At 39.2% G+C, this 17025-nt stretch overlaps 1 protein-coding gene across 2 annotated transcripts; it reads right to left on the bottom strand.

Annotated features, from left to right (window-relative positions):
• Positions 1-121: 121 nt before the first annotated feature.
• Positions 122-13441, bottom strand: LOC307123232 (uncharacterized protein). 2 transcript variants are annotated; one of them, XM_079811690.1, is made up of 5 exons: positions 12928-13109; positions 12523-12837; positions 9603-9723; positions 1880-2010; positions 122-493 (listed from the first exon to the last, which is right to left on the bottom strand). In XM_079811690.1, coding segments are annotated over exons 1-5 (669 nt in total). In that variant the 5' UTR covers positions 13028-13109; the 3' UTR covers positions 122-491. The 2 variants fall into 2 exon arrangements, with proteins under 2 accessions (XP_079667816.1, XP_079667815.1); XM_079811689.1 differs by lacking the exons at positions 122-493; positions 1880-2010 and adding an exon at positions 13312-13441 and having other exon boundaries at positions 8275-9723; positions 12928-13224.
• Positions 13442-17025: the final 3584 nt, after the last annotated feature.

Raw genomic sequence — 17025 nt, 5'->3', positions numbered from 1 at the left:
AAACAAACAAATAAAGACAGAACAGGGAGTAAGTGGAGATGCACACATCTCACACACACTGCTCTTAGGCTCCATTAGGGATAAAGATTTAATTTTTGCATATAAACATCATTAACCCTCACATGTATCGTCATCATGGATCATCTCCACTAGTGTGAACAGAAGACAACCCCTTGGAAGATGAAAAACTGGCTAAATGCGTTCTTGTATGAATGCAGTACATCGCAGTTGTCCTGTAACTGGACAGTGGACAGTTGTTGAGTCCAGAAAGCAGTAATGTAACTGAATGAACATTAGCGAAAGACCTTTTATGTGAATCTCAGACCTGAGATAAAATGGCTGTAGATCATTGTTACATCCCTATGTGACATTAAGTTGTGGTTTGGGTGTTTTTTATCGTCTCTCCCTTGTTTTTCTCTCACTTTCACTTGTGTAGGTGACGTGCTGAGTGTTTGCCTCGGCTGTCAATCATTTGGGACGAGTGGATTGGTTTCTGTGAGAGAACAAATAAGGATGTAAATATACTGTACATGATAATATGACATGACAGAAGATACACAGATAAGAACTGGATACACTGATAAGTTACAATGGTATGATGTAACAGTAAACCAGAGTTTATATGTTGGATTACACAAGGGTGTGCGCCGGATACATAAAACATAATTCATGATTGATTCATGATTAACATGATTCTTCAAATAGGTGATTACGCTATTGTATATTGACACAATAATAGCCTACTTCTGAGGTACAATCAACTGAATTACGTGACACACTCTGAAACTCATCTACAATGATAATAAATATTGTTACTTAGGGAGTTATTAACATACATCAATAGCACACAAGGAAAACAGACTTTTAAGGAATAAACAAAGCCAGGAAAACTCAGTATAACTCCGTTACTGGACGCTGCTGAAATGAAACTTTCTGCGAATTCACCAGACAAGAGCAAGTTTGACTCGCGCATGCGTGAGGCAGGGAATTTTGTACAAGGGAGTTGTTCTCCAATTGTTCCACTGTCGGACATCCGGTGGTGCTGTACAAGAGAAACACCAGTGTCGTAGAGGCAGCTAGCCTTTGTGTGAACTTGAGCTTGTTCTTTTTCTTTCTTGAGTTTAGCTTTGTTGGTGTGCTTTCATTGCCATGTTAAAGCTGCTTATCTGGATGTCCTTCCTCATTTGTGAGGTTCTGAAAAAAAACTAATACTCTACTAACAATCTAATGAGAATTAGTAGACATGCAGGTGCAATGTTATTTATAGTCAACAGAATGTGTTAAAGGGACCATCAAAATAAAGTGAAACCAATAAATACTCTGAACCCCAAGTGGATTTACACAAACTGAGAAAGTCTAAAAGCGTTTGGTTGTGCTCCGCTCTCCCCCTGGCTCTTCCAAGCTTTATAATGGCTTTGAATGTTGCTCTGTTTTTGAAGTGCATAAAAGTGCATCTTTCCATCATATAACTGCTCCACACGGCTCCAGGGGGTTAATAAAGGGCTTCTGAAGCAAATCGATGCGTTTGTGTAAAAAAAATAACCATATTTAAAACTTTATAAAGTAAATTATCTAGCTTCTGGCGAATCGCCTTCCGTATTCAACTTACGCAAAAAGTGTAGCGCCTCTCACAGTTCAACATAGTGCTAAAGTAAAGACAACTTAAACCCGTGGACTATAGGCTACAAACAACCCACAGCAACAGTGTGAAGGTAGGACCATAACCAGGCAAATATGTAGCCTATGGTTAGATATTGAATCGTTAGCAACTATTAGTTAACAGTTTATTTTTTATGTGACAATATATTTTCACATTAATATATTTACTCTGTATTTAAGTCCAAGTCTTTATTCAAGTACTTATTTTTATTAAACTCACATAATCTCAGATGCATTGTACTTCTTATGACATGCCAGCCGTCGACTGATTCAGCCCCGCAAACCTGCGGACAGTGGAGATATGCACTCATCCCAGATGATGTCCCGCTGGCAGAGGCCTTACCAGGGTCTCTATTGTATAAAATAAAAAGAAAGAAAGAACAGGGAGAGAATGGACAGACTGATTCATCTTCTTGAGAGAATGGTTGAGAAATAAAACGTATGCAAGTTAAAATTAGGGAATGAAACTTTATTTTGCCAGGTTGCTCAGGGTAGGGAACTGGGAACCAGGGCCGCTGCTGGCCAAATGGGTGCCCTAAGCAGAATTGTATTGTGGTGCCCCCCAAATATTATGTATAAAATGTATATTTATAAAAAAAAAACTACTTTTGGGGTCAAAATAGAACTTTAATAAAATAAATTGTAATTACAGTAATTTACAATTATAGCTCTACAGCAAGGAAATACAACTAAAATTATACATATTAATAATTAATTTTTTTTAAAAGAATAAACAATTATTTTGATAATCGAGTAGTTGGCCTTTTTTTTCTTCGATTAATCTGATAAAAAGCCCAAAATAAAATTTATTTTATTGACAAAACACACTATTTCACATCCTGCCCTTCAAACAAACATGTCAGATGAGTGCTAAAAAACATACAAAAAAAACCCAAAAAACATTCAGGATTATTTAATGAATAGAAAAAGAACAGCATTTATCTGAAATATAAAGCTTTTGTAACATTATAACTGTCCATACTGTCACTTGATCAATTTAATGCATCCTTACTGAATAAATGTATTCATTTCTTTATTTCAGATAAAAAGTTTTCTTTTGAACTTTCTATTCATCAAAGAATCCTAAAACAAATGTTTTACACAACTGCTTTCAACATTAATAATCCAACAGCAAATATTTCAGCTAAATTCATGTTTTTTTTCCCGCTGCATATGAATTGTCTCCCTCTTTACTGCATTCTCTTTGTTTGACGCGAATGCGCTAGCCCACGCTGGTTCAGTGAAATTTGAAGCGTGCAGACTGTCAGGACGCAATTCTCGCGTGAATTGGTAACATTTACAGATGAGGATATAACCTGTAAAATGAACGTTTAGCATTGATGACGCAAACGCATCTGTCAAAGCGCATGACACGGTATGTTAAAGGCTAATGCATTTGCTTGAAGCCTTGAAGTCAGCCACAAACAGTGAGCCGGGCACGTATGCCCAGGGCTTAATTTGAGCCGGAACACGCCGGAACATGTTCCGGCACCTCCGATGTTGGATCCGGAACCTTTTTTATTGAATCCGGCACCTCAAATGTCACTATTCAAATTAATCGTCTAAAAAAAAAAAAAAAATACTATTTGTGTAGTGTTCAATGTTATTGGTTGTGTTCGTATTTATTCCCTATGAAAGTTCCATACATTTTTTTGTTTTTTTATGGAAGGGGAGGGGAGAGGGACGACGAAAGGTGAAGCACTTAAAGTGACACATGCTATTCGCGCTTGTTGTCGAGCCTTGAGATCGCTGTTAGAAAAATGCACTGGACACGAGGTGTAGAGAAAGAAGCAGAATCGAGGCCGGGGGCACTATCGATGCTGTATGGGCCGTTCTGGATAAATAGGATAACGACCTGATGTGTTTGTGTTGATTATTGGTGCATCATTAAAATAGCCTACTATATAGTTTTATATGAAATGTATCTACTATATGAAATTTCATTGTGTTTATTTAAGTCCCACAATAGCCTGTTGCTGTTTATCTGGATGGAGTGTTTTTCTTCTTTTTTTTCTTGGTTAATTTAATATTCCGAAAAATAACTGCTTGTGAAAACAATTCATGCAGTGTATTTTTTTACATTTCGCACCCGTGCAGTGCATGTTCTGAAATAAAAATAAAAATTGCCTTGAATAGGCTATAGGCGGCCTTGTTTGTTTTGCGGTCTATTGACGCAATGCTCTTCTGATGCGAGCCGCGAGAAATCCCTGGTCTGTTGTAGAAAGGATACCATCCAATGCAACAAATATATTTAATGGCTAATGTATGCATAGGCCTATGCTGAGTTTAATTTATTTATGATTAGATGCGCTGCAGTTCACGCGCAATGCAACTGAACGCGGCGCACCGGTGCCTCCATTTCACGGTTATTATATTGTCTGTTATATTTGCTTTTTATTTATTAAATACAAGCAATTAGTTAATGCAACATTTACTAAAATGAATATACAATTTATACAAAACGAAATTCGTTTCAAAGAAAGGCTTTTTCTACAAAGCAAAATTTAATGAAAGTGGGAAAAAAATAATGTCACCCGAATACATATATATATATTTAAAATATAGGCCTATATTTTATTTATATATGATGCTCGTTATCGGTAGTGATATTGTTTATTATTGCAAATGTTTTTAATTTGTTTAATAAATCTAATAATTCTGACTGGGCATATCACTATAGTCATAACTTTTATTTCTATCTCAAATGATTTTTAATAACTTGGCTGAGAAAAAAAATGATAGGGGGTACGTTATTGAAAAAAGATTGAGAAGCACTGCTATAGGCAGTGTAAAAAATGTTTTGTTCCGTTACCTCCAACCTGCGTTTTGAGTCGCCGGATCCACCCCCCCTCTGCGCTCCGGGACCTCCCACTTTACAAATTAAGCACTGCGTATGCCCACCAATGTGAGATGGTGGTCCAGTGGGTTAAACCATGGAACTGATACGCAGAAGGTTGCTGGTTCGATCCCAGCGGTCACCACCAGTGTGTCCTTGAGCAAGGCACTTTACTCCATGTTGCTCCAGGGGGATTGTCCCTGTAATAAGGGCACTGTAAATTGCTTTGGATAAAAGCGTCTGCCAAATGCATAAATGTAAATGTATGCGGGAATGGCGCGTCACGTATGCTTAGCCTACTGTCTAGTGCTTTCATTGTAAAATATATTATGTTTATATCTATTTTTATATTAATATAGAATAAAAGGTTTATTTTATTTATTTATTTAAAAAAAATGTTTTTGAGCAACCGAGATGGTGCCCCCCATCCCCCAGGAAAGGTTGGTGCCCTACGCAAACTGTGTACTCTGCATTTAGGGAGCGGTGGCACTGCTGGGAACTGTGTGAATGCCACCACTACAGAATGCTTTGTTTACTTCGCGCTGTTCTGTCTGGACAGGCCGGGCTATTTTCAGACCGCCCGCAAATTTAATCCCACGCCGCAAGATATCTGACCGAGTGCGGCGGGAATGCAGACCAATTTATACAAATCCAGGGCTGCGTTCAGCCCCGAGAAAATGTGGCAAAATGTTTTTTTAAACGGAAACGGTGGTGTGTTGGACACCCTGTTCTGACGACGCAGGAGTTGCAATTATGGCAGCTGAGAAGGCCATTCTTTTTGTTCTTTCTAAAGAATTTTCGCAGCCTGATGAAATCGATATAAATACATGTTTAATACTGCAAAACACACGCAATGTTACAATCACTGCCCTTGCTGTCCAGAATAAAAGAGTGAAGGGATTTGTGGAAACTGTGGTTCCTAATTATTGTGGTCCAACATTTCAGGATGAAAAAACAAACATGTCTTCTAATATCTTCAATTATACTGCGCTGCAGCGGACACATCTGTAAACGACTTTACTTGGACCCATTGTGCGAACTGTCTCTTTAAAGGTGCCCTAGAATGAGTTGAAACAATATTTTAAATTGTTTTCTGATATCTACATAGAGGGTATGTGAGTTATTTATGGGTAAAAATTGTCCAGATACGGTTTTACAGGTCCATTTACAACCCCAGAAATTGTCTCTAGAATGAAATGGTCTGTTTTTGCCTTATTTGGAAGGGTCGTGAATATTAATGTGGAGTTCTGCTCTGATTGGTCGTTTCACTGCGGCTGATTTCAGTAGCTTCAGTGACAGATCACAAACAGATCTACACTGTCCGTCATGAAAATGGAGAGATTATGCTTATATGTTTGATCTGGTTTCTGACGAAGATGCTGGTTTCCTGTTGAATATTGTCCCAGGTTAGAAAAACTGTCCGTGGTGAAATGGGCCGAGCAAACAAACAACTTTGAATGAAATTGTCGCGGTTATAGATAAACATCAACCATGCCTGTTGACTGATTTGTTCTGTGGGAAGGGTATGAAAAGTCCTCATATCCCCTGCACAGCCTGGAACATAACATTTATTTCCCTGATCTGCCATTTTTCTATCCTCGTGTGACGTGTGTTTCTTCACAATACCTGCAGAACTCCCGATGATTCGGCTGTGCTGTTCCGCCTGGCCTAGGACATGTGCTGGCAAATGCAAATGTTGGGGGCGTACATATTAATGATCCCAATGGTTGCGTCACACTCTGTGCTATGTTGAGATTCGCCTGTTTTTCCGTGGTGTTTTTCACAAACGAGACTTACATATGAAGGAGGAAGCTATGGTGTTTGAGACTCACTCCATGTGCTGAACTCTTGTTATTCAACTATGCCAAGGTTAATAAAATTTTTCATTCTAGGGCACCTTTAATACCATGTGGTTTATACATGTTGCTGCTCTCAAACCCTGTTGCACACCGTTTCCAGGAAACATGACGTTCAACCAGGAAACCATAGCAAAACTCTGCGCACTGGTTTGAGCTTAAACGTGCCTCTGTTGTTACCGGTGTGCAATGAATTCTGGGATAGGGTAGGCTGCGAAGGGTCCATATGTTGTATCCTTCCTTTGCCTGATAAACGAAGGGCGCATTTTGAAGTCGCTTTCGAATTGCGGCAGCCTTCATCGCACCGCTGTGACACAATCGGCCTTTGAATGCGGCCTTCAGAGGGTGCATCCTGAATTAGGACAGCCTTCGTTACGCTGCTGTGATGCAATTGCACTTCAAATGCGGCCTTCACATTGGGACACAGCTATTGTCTTGGACGATGAAGATTTTTCGAGCCAAATTCCGAGCTCGAAGCCCTCTCCCCCCGGACAGCATGCCAAATACGCATTTGAATTTACTCTCTATAAATTATATGTAAGTGTGAACTCATGAATTTCCTTTTGTATTAGTTAGGTTTAGTTGTAAACAGGTAAAAAAAAATATTTATTTATTTATTCTTTTTTTTTAATTGGCACGGTCCTTTTCCCTTTGTCCTCCCAGTTCCCAGTGCGTTTTTGGAAATTGTTTTTCTTTCTTTCCTGCTTGTAAATAATTATGTTCTTTATTATATTTTCCTTGTATCACAGCCTGTAAAAATAAACATATGTTCACTGGTACTCGCCTCATAGTCTCCTACTTCTCTTATACATTTTTAGTGTTTAATGGTGACAATTGTCGCGACTGGCTTGATGTTCCCCTTCTTTTCTACCTAGATGTTTAATAGCCTAAAGAAGGGTCGTAATAATCATAAACAGGAAACAACTGCAAAACAGGATTTATTTGTCTTTATTAATAAAAATGGTTATTATTCCAGTTAAAGTACATAAACAAGTACACAGCAAATTCCCCAGTGTTAAATCAACACTGCTTTGAGCACATATGGACCCACTCTACAGAGTGTCATGCTGCGTTCACACCAAATGTGAATAGAGCATCAGGAGCGAGTGATTTCAATGTTAAGTCAATGGAAAGGCACGTTGACGCGCGTCTGGAGGTCCTGCGGCGCGATAGACGCATTTCGCGATGGACGCGATTCCGCCACATTCACGCGTGCAGTTCGCGCGGATGATGCAAATTGGATGCGAGTTGAGCGTCTTGTGCAATACGCGCGTTACACGGGAGTGGGGCTTTTTGTGCATTCACGCGTTTGAAGCGAATTCGCGTCTGACGCCCGAGTTGAACAATTTGAACTTTGCCGTCAATTCACGCAGCGTTAACCAATCAGGAGCCTGCTTGCTGCTGTCACGTGGTAAAGTGACATGATGTGAAACCCTGCATAATTTAAAAATACTACTATTGTGTCACAAAATGACGTTTTAAGACTTTTTCAGGTGAGAATGTAGTTGTTTAAAGCTCAAATCTGTGGTTTATTTATAAAGAGAGCGCCTACTTTAAAAAAAAAATAATCTCGTGTTTTTGGAGTTATGAGATCCAGGCGATCACCGGGCGCTCAGCGCTCATTAACCCCGACGAGAGCAGCCTTTCCTCAGCTAGTCCTTCTGACGTTTGCCGCTGGCTCTGATGTCCTGTGGTGGTTCGTCCTGTGTTGATTTAACGGGCATTGATCTTTGGTGTCATGAATCTATAATTTGTTGTCTGCCAAATCGTTTTGACTGAGGGCAAAGAGAAGTTTCATAATTTTTTAAAGGATATTTAAATATATATGCAGTGAAGATAATGTAGGAGTTGCCTGGACCACATTTGTGTGGCTATTAATGCTTAATATATATTTTTAATGAAAATGAAAAGAGGCAGAGTGGTGTTTTATGACATATTTCTCCTGGAGCGCCTTGAACGCGCGTCTATTTTGCTTCAAATGCTTGATTTATATGCGTGTCCAATTTGCTGTGGATTCAAAATGTTCAAGCGTCCAACTAGACGCGGTAGACACGATTTTGACTCTCTATTGGCGTTTGGTGTGAACACAGCATTAAAGTAACACTGAATCAGAGTTAAAGTTAATGAGATAATTAAGAGATTAATTAAGTGATGCTTGACCATTAGTGATGAACACCTGACGATAATGAGCAGAATCACAGAAGGACAGAGAAAAACAAGAACTACAACTGACTTCAGCCACAGCCTTAGATGAAATCAACTGAAGATAAAAGAAGACATTAAATCTCTGAAGATCTCAGCAGAGGAGGATTAAACAACTCCACAAACAGCATTACAAGTTTCACACATTACTAACCAGATTGACTTTATTTCTGACAGACATCTACAGAAGCTCTTTTCTCAATAATTAACAGAGGTTTAGATGTTGATGTTTTAGTGAAAATGTTTGGTCATCATTATGGAGAACATTGTTTATTTTAGTTGGGCAGTTTGATTCTTGGGTTTCTATGTGAGTTTGTGGTTTTTGTTACAGTGTTTACCAAAACACATCATTTATTGCAAAGAAAGCCAGACACAAAGGGGATCAGGTGATTTAGTTTTCAGCATCATAAGGTTTAACACTGAGGATTTTTCTGTGCTTAAAGCAGACTTCCTCACAATACACTTATGACTGAAATCCTGGTATGTAGAAATCTAAAGCTGGTTATAGAGCACCAGGATATCAGAGAGATGAGAACAAGCAACAGTCATTTAACAGTTCTGAACAGAGTACAAGTGATTCTCAAGTAACAGGTTTCTCATCATAATGATTAGTTACTAAAAAGATGTTATTGTCAAAATGTGTCAAAAGCTGCTATGCCTCTGCATTTGGAGTGGAAACGTTACAGTATTTTATATACATGTCATTCAGGGGTTTTATTTCCTGCCTTCATCACGACCTCAGACAAACTATTTAAAACATGTGAAAGAAGCAACACGAGCCGCAGCAGAAACTTTACAGTGTCTCATGATTCAACACACTGAATGACGTCTCTATATTAATATCGATAATAACAAATTATGATCTGTGATCCCTGATATAAGTGAGTTAGTTGAGTCTTGTGTGGTAAATAACCGTGGTGTAATCAGAGTGGTCCTTACTGAAGGAGCCTGTAGCGTCATTGAATGACTCTTCATGCTTCTGGAAACTGACAGACGTGTACAGGAGCTCCTCAGAGGGGATTGTGGGTAACTGTGAAGACCAGACTGACCTGTGTGTGTGGGCGTCACCTCGTCTCTTGTGTCTTAATTTACACACAGTCAGAGTGAATCCACCGATCAGCAGCAGAATCACACACACAGCAATAATGATGATCATGGAGAAATCGGAAACTAAAACACACAAACAGTGTTAATTAAAGAGAAACAAAGACATACACATGAAGGAAATAATATCTACACAAATATTCAAACTGACGACATTCAGGTCCAATTTACTTTGTTGATGTTTTCATGGGTTTCCTGAATAAAGACCATTAATTCTTCACAGCCAAACGAGACTCTGTAACGTTTCGTCAGGCAGGAAGATGATGAGAGGCTAAACAGATCTAATATGCAGCACTTTTAACTTTATTAAACAAAAATAGAACGAGCAGACAATCCAAAAGAGGCTAAACAAACAAACTGTAACAGTGTGCACTATACCCAAACAACAGCAGACAAAGATCTGATCACGTACACATATATACACGGGATAATGAAAGCTAAACCACGAGCAGGTGAAAGGGATCAATGCAACAATGAGTAACTATGACAACAGAATGAAAACTAGACTGAAACCAAAGCTGAACGTGACAAACTCCGAACAATCAGCTCATTTCAGTGGTTTTAATCTGGAATAAACATATCAAACACACTAAACACCTCCTGAGCCAGTCTCTTGTCCAGTCCTGCTTCTGGAGGGCCAAAATCGTGTTTAGCTCCGACACACTCTGCAAACATCCATGGCGCATGATAGAAAACAGAACTCGGGTCAATATATTATGATTTCTTTAATTTGTTGCTATTATATGCTGACACTTGTGTCTATTATATGTGCGTCACATGAAGGCCGCTTTCTGCTGCTTACGAACAGACTCTTTTGAGGAGAATGCTGACTGCGAGCCATTAAAGAGAGAGTTAACCCAAAAATGAAAATTCTGTCATTAAAGGGGTACTTCACAGCTGGAAAGATGAATGCGTATTTAAATTGGGTCATTTATGTAGTAGACATGTGAAATTGTTTTAGAAGTTGGTGCCTTCTAGACTGAGAAAAGCCAGAAAATGTATTTTTGGCTCATATGGATGAAAGACAACAACTCCCAGAATGCAATTCGCTGCCCAACGAGGCCACTCCCAAGCCACACCTACCGGTTACATCTCTTGCCCACCGCGGCACCGCCCCACCGTCGTTTTGATTGTTATAGTAATAAAATAATTTTGTTCAGTTAGAGAACGGACACTGCAAATAAAAACTGAACATGTCTGCTCAATACAGCACGAGCCGAAAGAGAGTCTCAGCACAAACACAGCAGGAGTCAGATCTCATTCATCAGAGAGTGAGGAGCTGACAGACCAGATGATTGAGGAAGATTTGCTTTCAAAGCAAAATTGTAGTGAGTTTTTCATTGTACCATTTTGTTGTTGTGTTTTCATGAACCCACAATTCAAGCAACCCAAAATGAGCACGGCAGACCGGCATTCATTCACGGCCTCACAGTCATTCACGGTGCGGATCCAGTCTGGCACGTTTTCAGTTCATGCCTATGGAAGCTTCACTTTCATAGGAATTCATTGAAAACACTCGCGTTGCACCGCTCCATTATGAATGTCCAAGCGGTCGTCTGTGTCTTACATTCTGTGAGTGAGATCCCTCCCCTATGGGTGGGTTGAAAACATGCAGAACTAACTCCTACTACAGGCTGTAGTCTCTAGCCTCTCGCCAAAAAGCCACAAAATGACGAAATTTGCGTCATCTGAGGCTTTTTTTCCAGACATAAAATACATACATCTCTTGTCTCAGGGGGACATGAGGGAGGGACGCACGGTCATGCGAATATACTACCGGGTTTCTACTGATACAACGCTTAATGTTAAATCGCTGAAGTAACCCTTTTAATTATTCACCCTCATGTCGTTCCAAACCTGTCAGACCTTCGTTCATCTTCAGACACAAATGAAGATATTTCTGATGAAATCCCAGAGCTCTCGGATCCCTCCATAGACAGCAATATAATGAACACTTTCAAGGTCCAGAAAGGAAGTAATCGATAAAATAGTCCATGTGATTCCAGTGGTTCAGCCTTAATGTTATGAAGCGACGAGAATACTTTTTGTGCAAAAAAACAACAACCAATCAAACACAATCAAAATTGTTGAATAAAGTATTTTTTTGTTTTTGGCGCACAAAATGTATTCTAGTCGCTTTATAACATTAAGGCTGAACCACTGGAGTCACATGGACTATTTTATCGATTACTTTACTTCCTTTCTGGACCTTGAAAGTGTTCATTATAATGCTGTCTATGGAGGGATTCGAGAGCTCTGGGATTTCATCAGAAATATCTTCATTTGTGTCTGAAGATGAATTAAGGTCTGGCGGGTTTGGAATGACATGAGGGAGAGGAATTAATGACATTTTCGGTGGGCTATGCTTTTAATTTCCCAATCACACTACACGCTCACTCTTGCTCATATCAAAGGTAAATCAACACCATTGTCATCCCATACATGTGTTTTGTTTAACTAATGACATTGTCATCGGCTACAACACATGCGCAGGTTACTTTACTTCCTGAGTCTAAGATGCTTTCATATTCACGGCACAGTTCGAGTGCAACTTAACTCAGACCTCCTCCTACAGGTAGTCACGGGTCCTGTACCCGCATGACAGCTTTCACATTACCAATTTTTCATGCGAAACATGTCCTATTTTAAAAACTAAACTGCCAGTGAGAAAGACCCCTGAAAGTTTATAATAATCCTGGAGACCTTGATTAGCTTATTCAGGTGTGTTTGATTGGGATTGGAGCTAAATTCAGCAGGATATTGACCCTCTAGCAGTCAATCACAAATAACACCATCAAAATTTGTCTCAAACACAGACTGTAGATACTTTTGTACTAGATATGTTTGTTTGTTTGTTTCACTTACCTATAATGTGTAGATGAATAGTATTAATAATGGAGTAACTGTACGAGTGTCTGTCGATCCAAACTCCACATAAATAAACTCCTCCATCATCTGGTGTCACAGCTGTAATTCTCACAGTCATGAGTTTATGTTTGTCATCAGAAACACTGAATCTTTCTTTCTTCTTCCATGTGCTGTAAATCATCTCAATGGAGTCTCTTCCTTCTTTGAATATGATCTTGTGATTATTAATATGATTCTGTGAATATTCACAGCTGAAGGCGGCAGTTTCTCCAATATTCACCATCACTCTCTTTGACTCTTTACAACAGGAATCTGTAATTTATAATAGAAAAAAAATACTATTTTATAATTTTAAACCTTTTAAATAGTTTTACTACATGAAGACTCCTTAAAATGACTGACCTTCTTCCACATTCAGAGTCATATATATCCGCCAGTTGTGAAGGACTTCAATTGCGTATCTTCCAGCGTCATGTGTGTTCAGTTCTCTGATGTAGATCATGAGTTTTCCATTTTTATTGCAAAATAAAGTGAATCTTCCTTCATTAATCCATTTATCATGTTTTGAATCATTTATTATTGTTCTCCACTCTGGTATTTTGGCCATATATTTAGCAAAATCACTAAACCAAAGTTTCCCAGAATCAACCAGAACGCTTCCTCCAGAATATCCAGTCACATCAATGTCTTTCACTGCACCTGTCAATCAGATTGATACTGTGATCAGAAACCTCATGAACAGAAAACAGCATCATTACTGCAGTGATGAAAGAGAAAAGCTCTGACCTGAGATCAGGTAGAAAGTGAAGAAGATGAGGAGGATCTTCATTGTGAGTTGAGTTCAGTCTTCTTTCTGCTGAATCTCTCTGTCTCTACATCTGTCTGCTTTAGTTACTTCCTCTTTCTTCAGCTCTTTATCAGTAATGAGCAGCTTTACTGGCCCCTCCCACCATCAGCACTGACTGAATATTACATTAATCACACTGAAAGAGCGCCACCTAGAGGAGGTTACAGTGTGTGATACTGAGAGCTCACACAGGCTTCATCTTCTCTATAGGACAATATGACACTGATCTGCATTATATTAATATTCCTCTAGAGGGCGACAGGATAGATTACTCCCAAGAGCCTGTATAAAAAAATGCATCTGATACTTTGGATTCTTGACATTTTTATCAGTTCTAAGAAACATCAAAAGGTTTTTTTTAGGAGGAAACATATCAGATCTGATATACACTTTATGCATTAAAAACAATACTAATATCATAGTTTGATGTGGATTCAGCACCATGACAGGTGAACTTAAGTTTATCTTCTTCCTTCCCTTCATCTCTGATTTGAGTTTCCTTCCAAAGTTTCCTTCCTCCAGAATGATTCAATCTTTCTTAAGTAAATCTGTGCCATTTACATTTCATCATTTCAGGACACACAGACATTATGCTCTGTGTTAACTACCGTACAACATAAACTAATTTTATTGAAATGTGACCCCGTCTGTGAAACCCCGGCTAAAGTCGCATAATCTAATGATGAGATATAGAGCGTCAAAATAGTCATAGCCATACAAATGACCAAAACAGGCAATTTGTGTTTATTGCTGTAAATGATAGATTATACCAAGGGCTTTGAGATGCAGTACTCAATTTTTCATTTATAATATTATAAATACTGAAATAAATGATTTTATTGACGCTACGTTTTGTTATTTTGCACCAAAAAATACCGGACGTGGGCTTCTTAAATATTGATTTAATGTTTACTTTCGACGCAGAAACAACTACTGATTCTTATATAATTCGGTTCAGAAACATATTTTTTACAATTACAAAGTGCAAACAGACCATAATATCAATCCACACGACCAACGATCAGATCAGTGTTGGGAAAGGCAAGAAAACGGCGACTCAAGCCGGGTTCCGATTTCTGTGTGGATTTCTTTGTGCCATCACCAACATTCCAACTACAACTTCTGCCGATATATCCATCTTATTTTAAACACATTTAATGGCTGCGACGTGTCAAAATAGTTTGGTTTTTGGATGCTGAGGCGCTGGGTTTATGAATTCGCTCTCTGACAGGGCGGCCGCGGCACGCGAAGCGCAAGGGACAGAACAGCTGATAGTTTAATTAAAAAGGATTAATATAGGCCTGCTGTTTAGATTTACTTTACAAATGTTACACAGTGAGATTTTCTATGGATGTTTTATATATTAATGGATATATATAGGCCTATTCATTACATTTTCTACTGAGATTTCATTTTACTAATAAAGTTATAGTCTACAAATCATTAGAGTGAACTGACTTTGTAAATCAAGCTCTGGTACCCCCATTCGTTTCAATGTTTCACGCTTTTTGGACATGCACATCATAATAAATAGACTTGTTTTACAAAACTCTAAGAATTTTCCCATAAATGTGTCCTATATCACTGAAAATGGGAGAATCTTAGCTTGTATGTGGTATATGGCACATTATCAGAATAATAATGGTTAAAATGTTTTGCAATTTTAAAAATAAGCTTGATTTTAAAATTGGAATTTCTCAAAATCATGATTTTCTGAGGCCAAAATTCAAATAATTTTTGACATGGTCTTACTCAGTCAATATTAAAGATATCAAGGTTTTATTTTCACAGAATGTTCTTTACATTATGTAGGATGATTTTATGTATAAAACAGTGAATCACCAAAAAATTACTTTAGCTGGGTTTTCACAGACAGGGTCACAAATGTAATGTGTAGTCTCTGAAATTAGAATTTCAGTAGAACATGCACTTCTATCTGCCCCTAGGCGGAGCCAGAGGGTTCAATAAGGCAGCTGGATGTGTGTTTACAGTGGGTGCTACAGACCTATAATAAATGCAATGGTGAACAGGACATCACACACACTAGAGAGATTCACTAGAGTTTTTCACAGCATCTTTTCATAGACTATAAAAAGTGCAATGCCTTTATTGCCTCCTTAAACCACACTATCCCTCAAGCAATTTTACAAAATATTAATGTTCTTCTGTTTTATATTTTGAAAGGTTGAAGTTTGTTTAGTAAAGCTGTATTTGGGATACTGATCATACGTTTTCCCAATTTTACTATTAAGAACTGAAAACCACTCCATGGCATTGTGGGGGACTTTTGCACAATACAATATTCACATTTTCTTCTGAAAAATATACAGTTTAGTTTGATATCTCATCTTGTCTTAGAGGGTCAGTGTTTATACTACATACTTAAGTATGTTTATAATTTTAGATGTTTTTAGTTTGTAGAGATATTGCGAGATTCACAAGCCTCGCCGTGACCAGTCAAACCACTGCTGTCAAGATCAAATAAAAATCATCCAAACGCTTTGTGTTCTGTAATTAAAAATCTGCTGAAGTCATAAAACAGGTTTTAATTGATTACTCGCAGAAAATCTTCCTCTCTGATCTTCCTGATCACATGACGATTCACCGGCAAACTTCAGTGTTTCCACCGCAGGAATTTTCCCCAGGAACTAGGGACTTTGGGGTGGTGCTCTGTGTGTTTTGACCGCATGAACTTTCCCCAGGAGCTAGGGACTTTGGGGTGGTACTCTGTGTGTTTCCACTGCAGGAACTTTCCCCAGGAACTAGGGACTTTGGGGTGTTACTCTGTGTGTTTCCACTGCAGGAACTTTCCCCAGGAACTAGGGACTTTGGGGTGGTGCTCTGTGTGTTTTGACCGCATGAACTTTCCCCAGGAGCTAGGGACTTTGGGGTGGTACTCTGTGTGTTTCCACTGCAGGAACTTTCCCCAGGAACTAGGGACTTTGGGGTTGTGCTCTGTGTGTTTCCACTGCAGGAACTTTCCCCAGGAACTAGGGACTTTGGGGTGTTACTCTGTGTGTTTCCACTGCAGGAACTTTCCCCAGGAACTAGGGACTTTGGGGTGGTGCTCTGTGTGTTTCCACTGCAGGAACTTTCCCCAGGAACTAGGGACTTTGGGGTGGTACTCTGTGTTTTTCGACCGCAGGAACTTTCCCCAGGAACTAGGGACTTTGGGGTGGTACTCTGTGTGTTTCCACTGCAGGAACTTTCCCCAAGTACTAGGGACTTTGGGGTGGTACTCTGTGTGTTTCCACTGCAGGAACTTTCCCCAGGAACTAGGGACTTTGGGGTGGTAATCAGTGTGTTTCGACCGCAGGAACTTTCCCCAGGAACTAGGGACTTTGGGGTGGTACTCTGTGTGTTTCCACTGCAGGAACTTTCCCCAAGTACTAGGGACTTTGGGGTGGTACTCTGTGTGTTTCCACTGCAGGAACTTTCCCCAGGAACTAGGGACTTTGGGGTGGTAATCAGTGTGTTTCGACCGCAGGAACTTTCCCCAGGAACTAGGGACTTTGGGGTGGTACTCTGTGTTTTTCGACCGCAGGAACTTTCCCCAGGAACTAGGAACTTTGGGGTGGTACTCTGTGTTTTTCGACCGCAGGAACTTTCCCCAGGAACTAGGAACTTTGGGGTGGTACTCTGTGTTTTTCGAC

Source organism: Gobio gobio, assembly GCF_949357685.1.
Source record: "Gobio gobio genome assembly, chromosome: 3".
NCBI lineage: Eukaryota > Metazoa > Chordata > Actinopteri > Cypriniformes > Gobionidae > Gobio > Gobio gobio.
This window is presented reverse-complemented; position numbering and strand designations above follow the sequence as displayed.

Excerpts from the sequence above, each read along its gene's own strand:
- LOC307123232 (XM_079811689.1), bottom strand. The coding sequence starts at position 13,354 with ATGAAGATCCTCCTCATCTTCTTCACTTTCTACCTGATCTCAG. Across the intron at positions 13,225-13,311 it reads CACTTTCTACCTGATCTCAG|GTGCAGTGAAAGACATTGAT; the intron begins GTCAGAGCTTTT and ends TCTGATTGACAG. Across the intron at positions 12,838-12,927 it reads GACTCTGAATGTGGAAGAAG|ATTCCTGTTGTAAAGAGTCA; the intron begins GTCAGTCATTTT and ends TATAAATTACAG.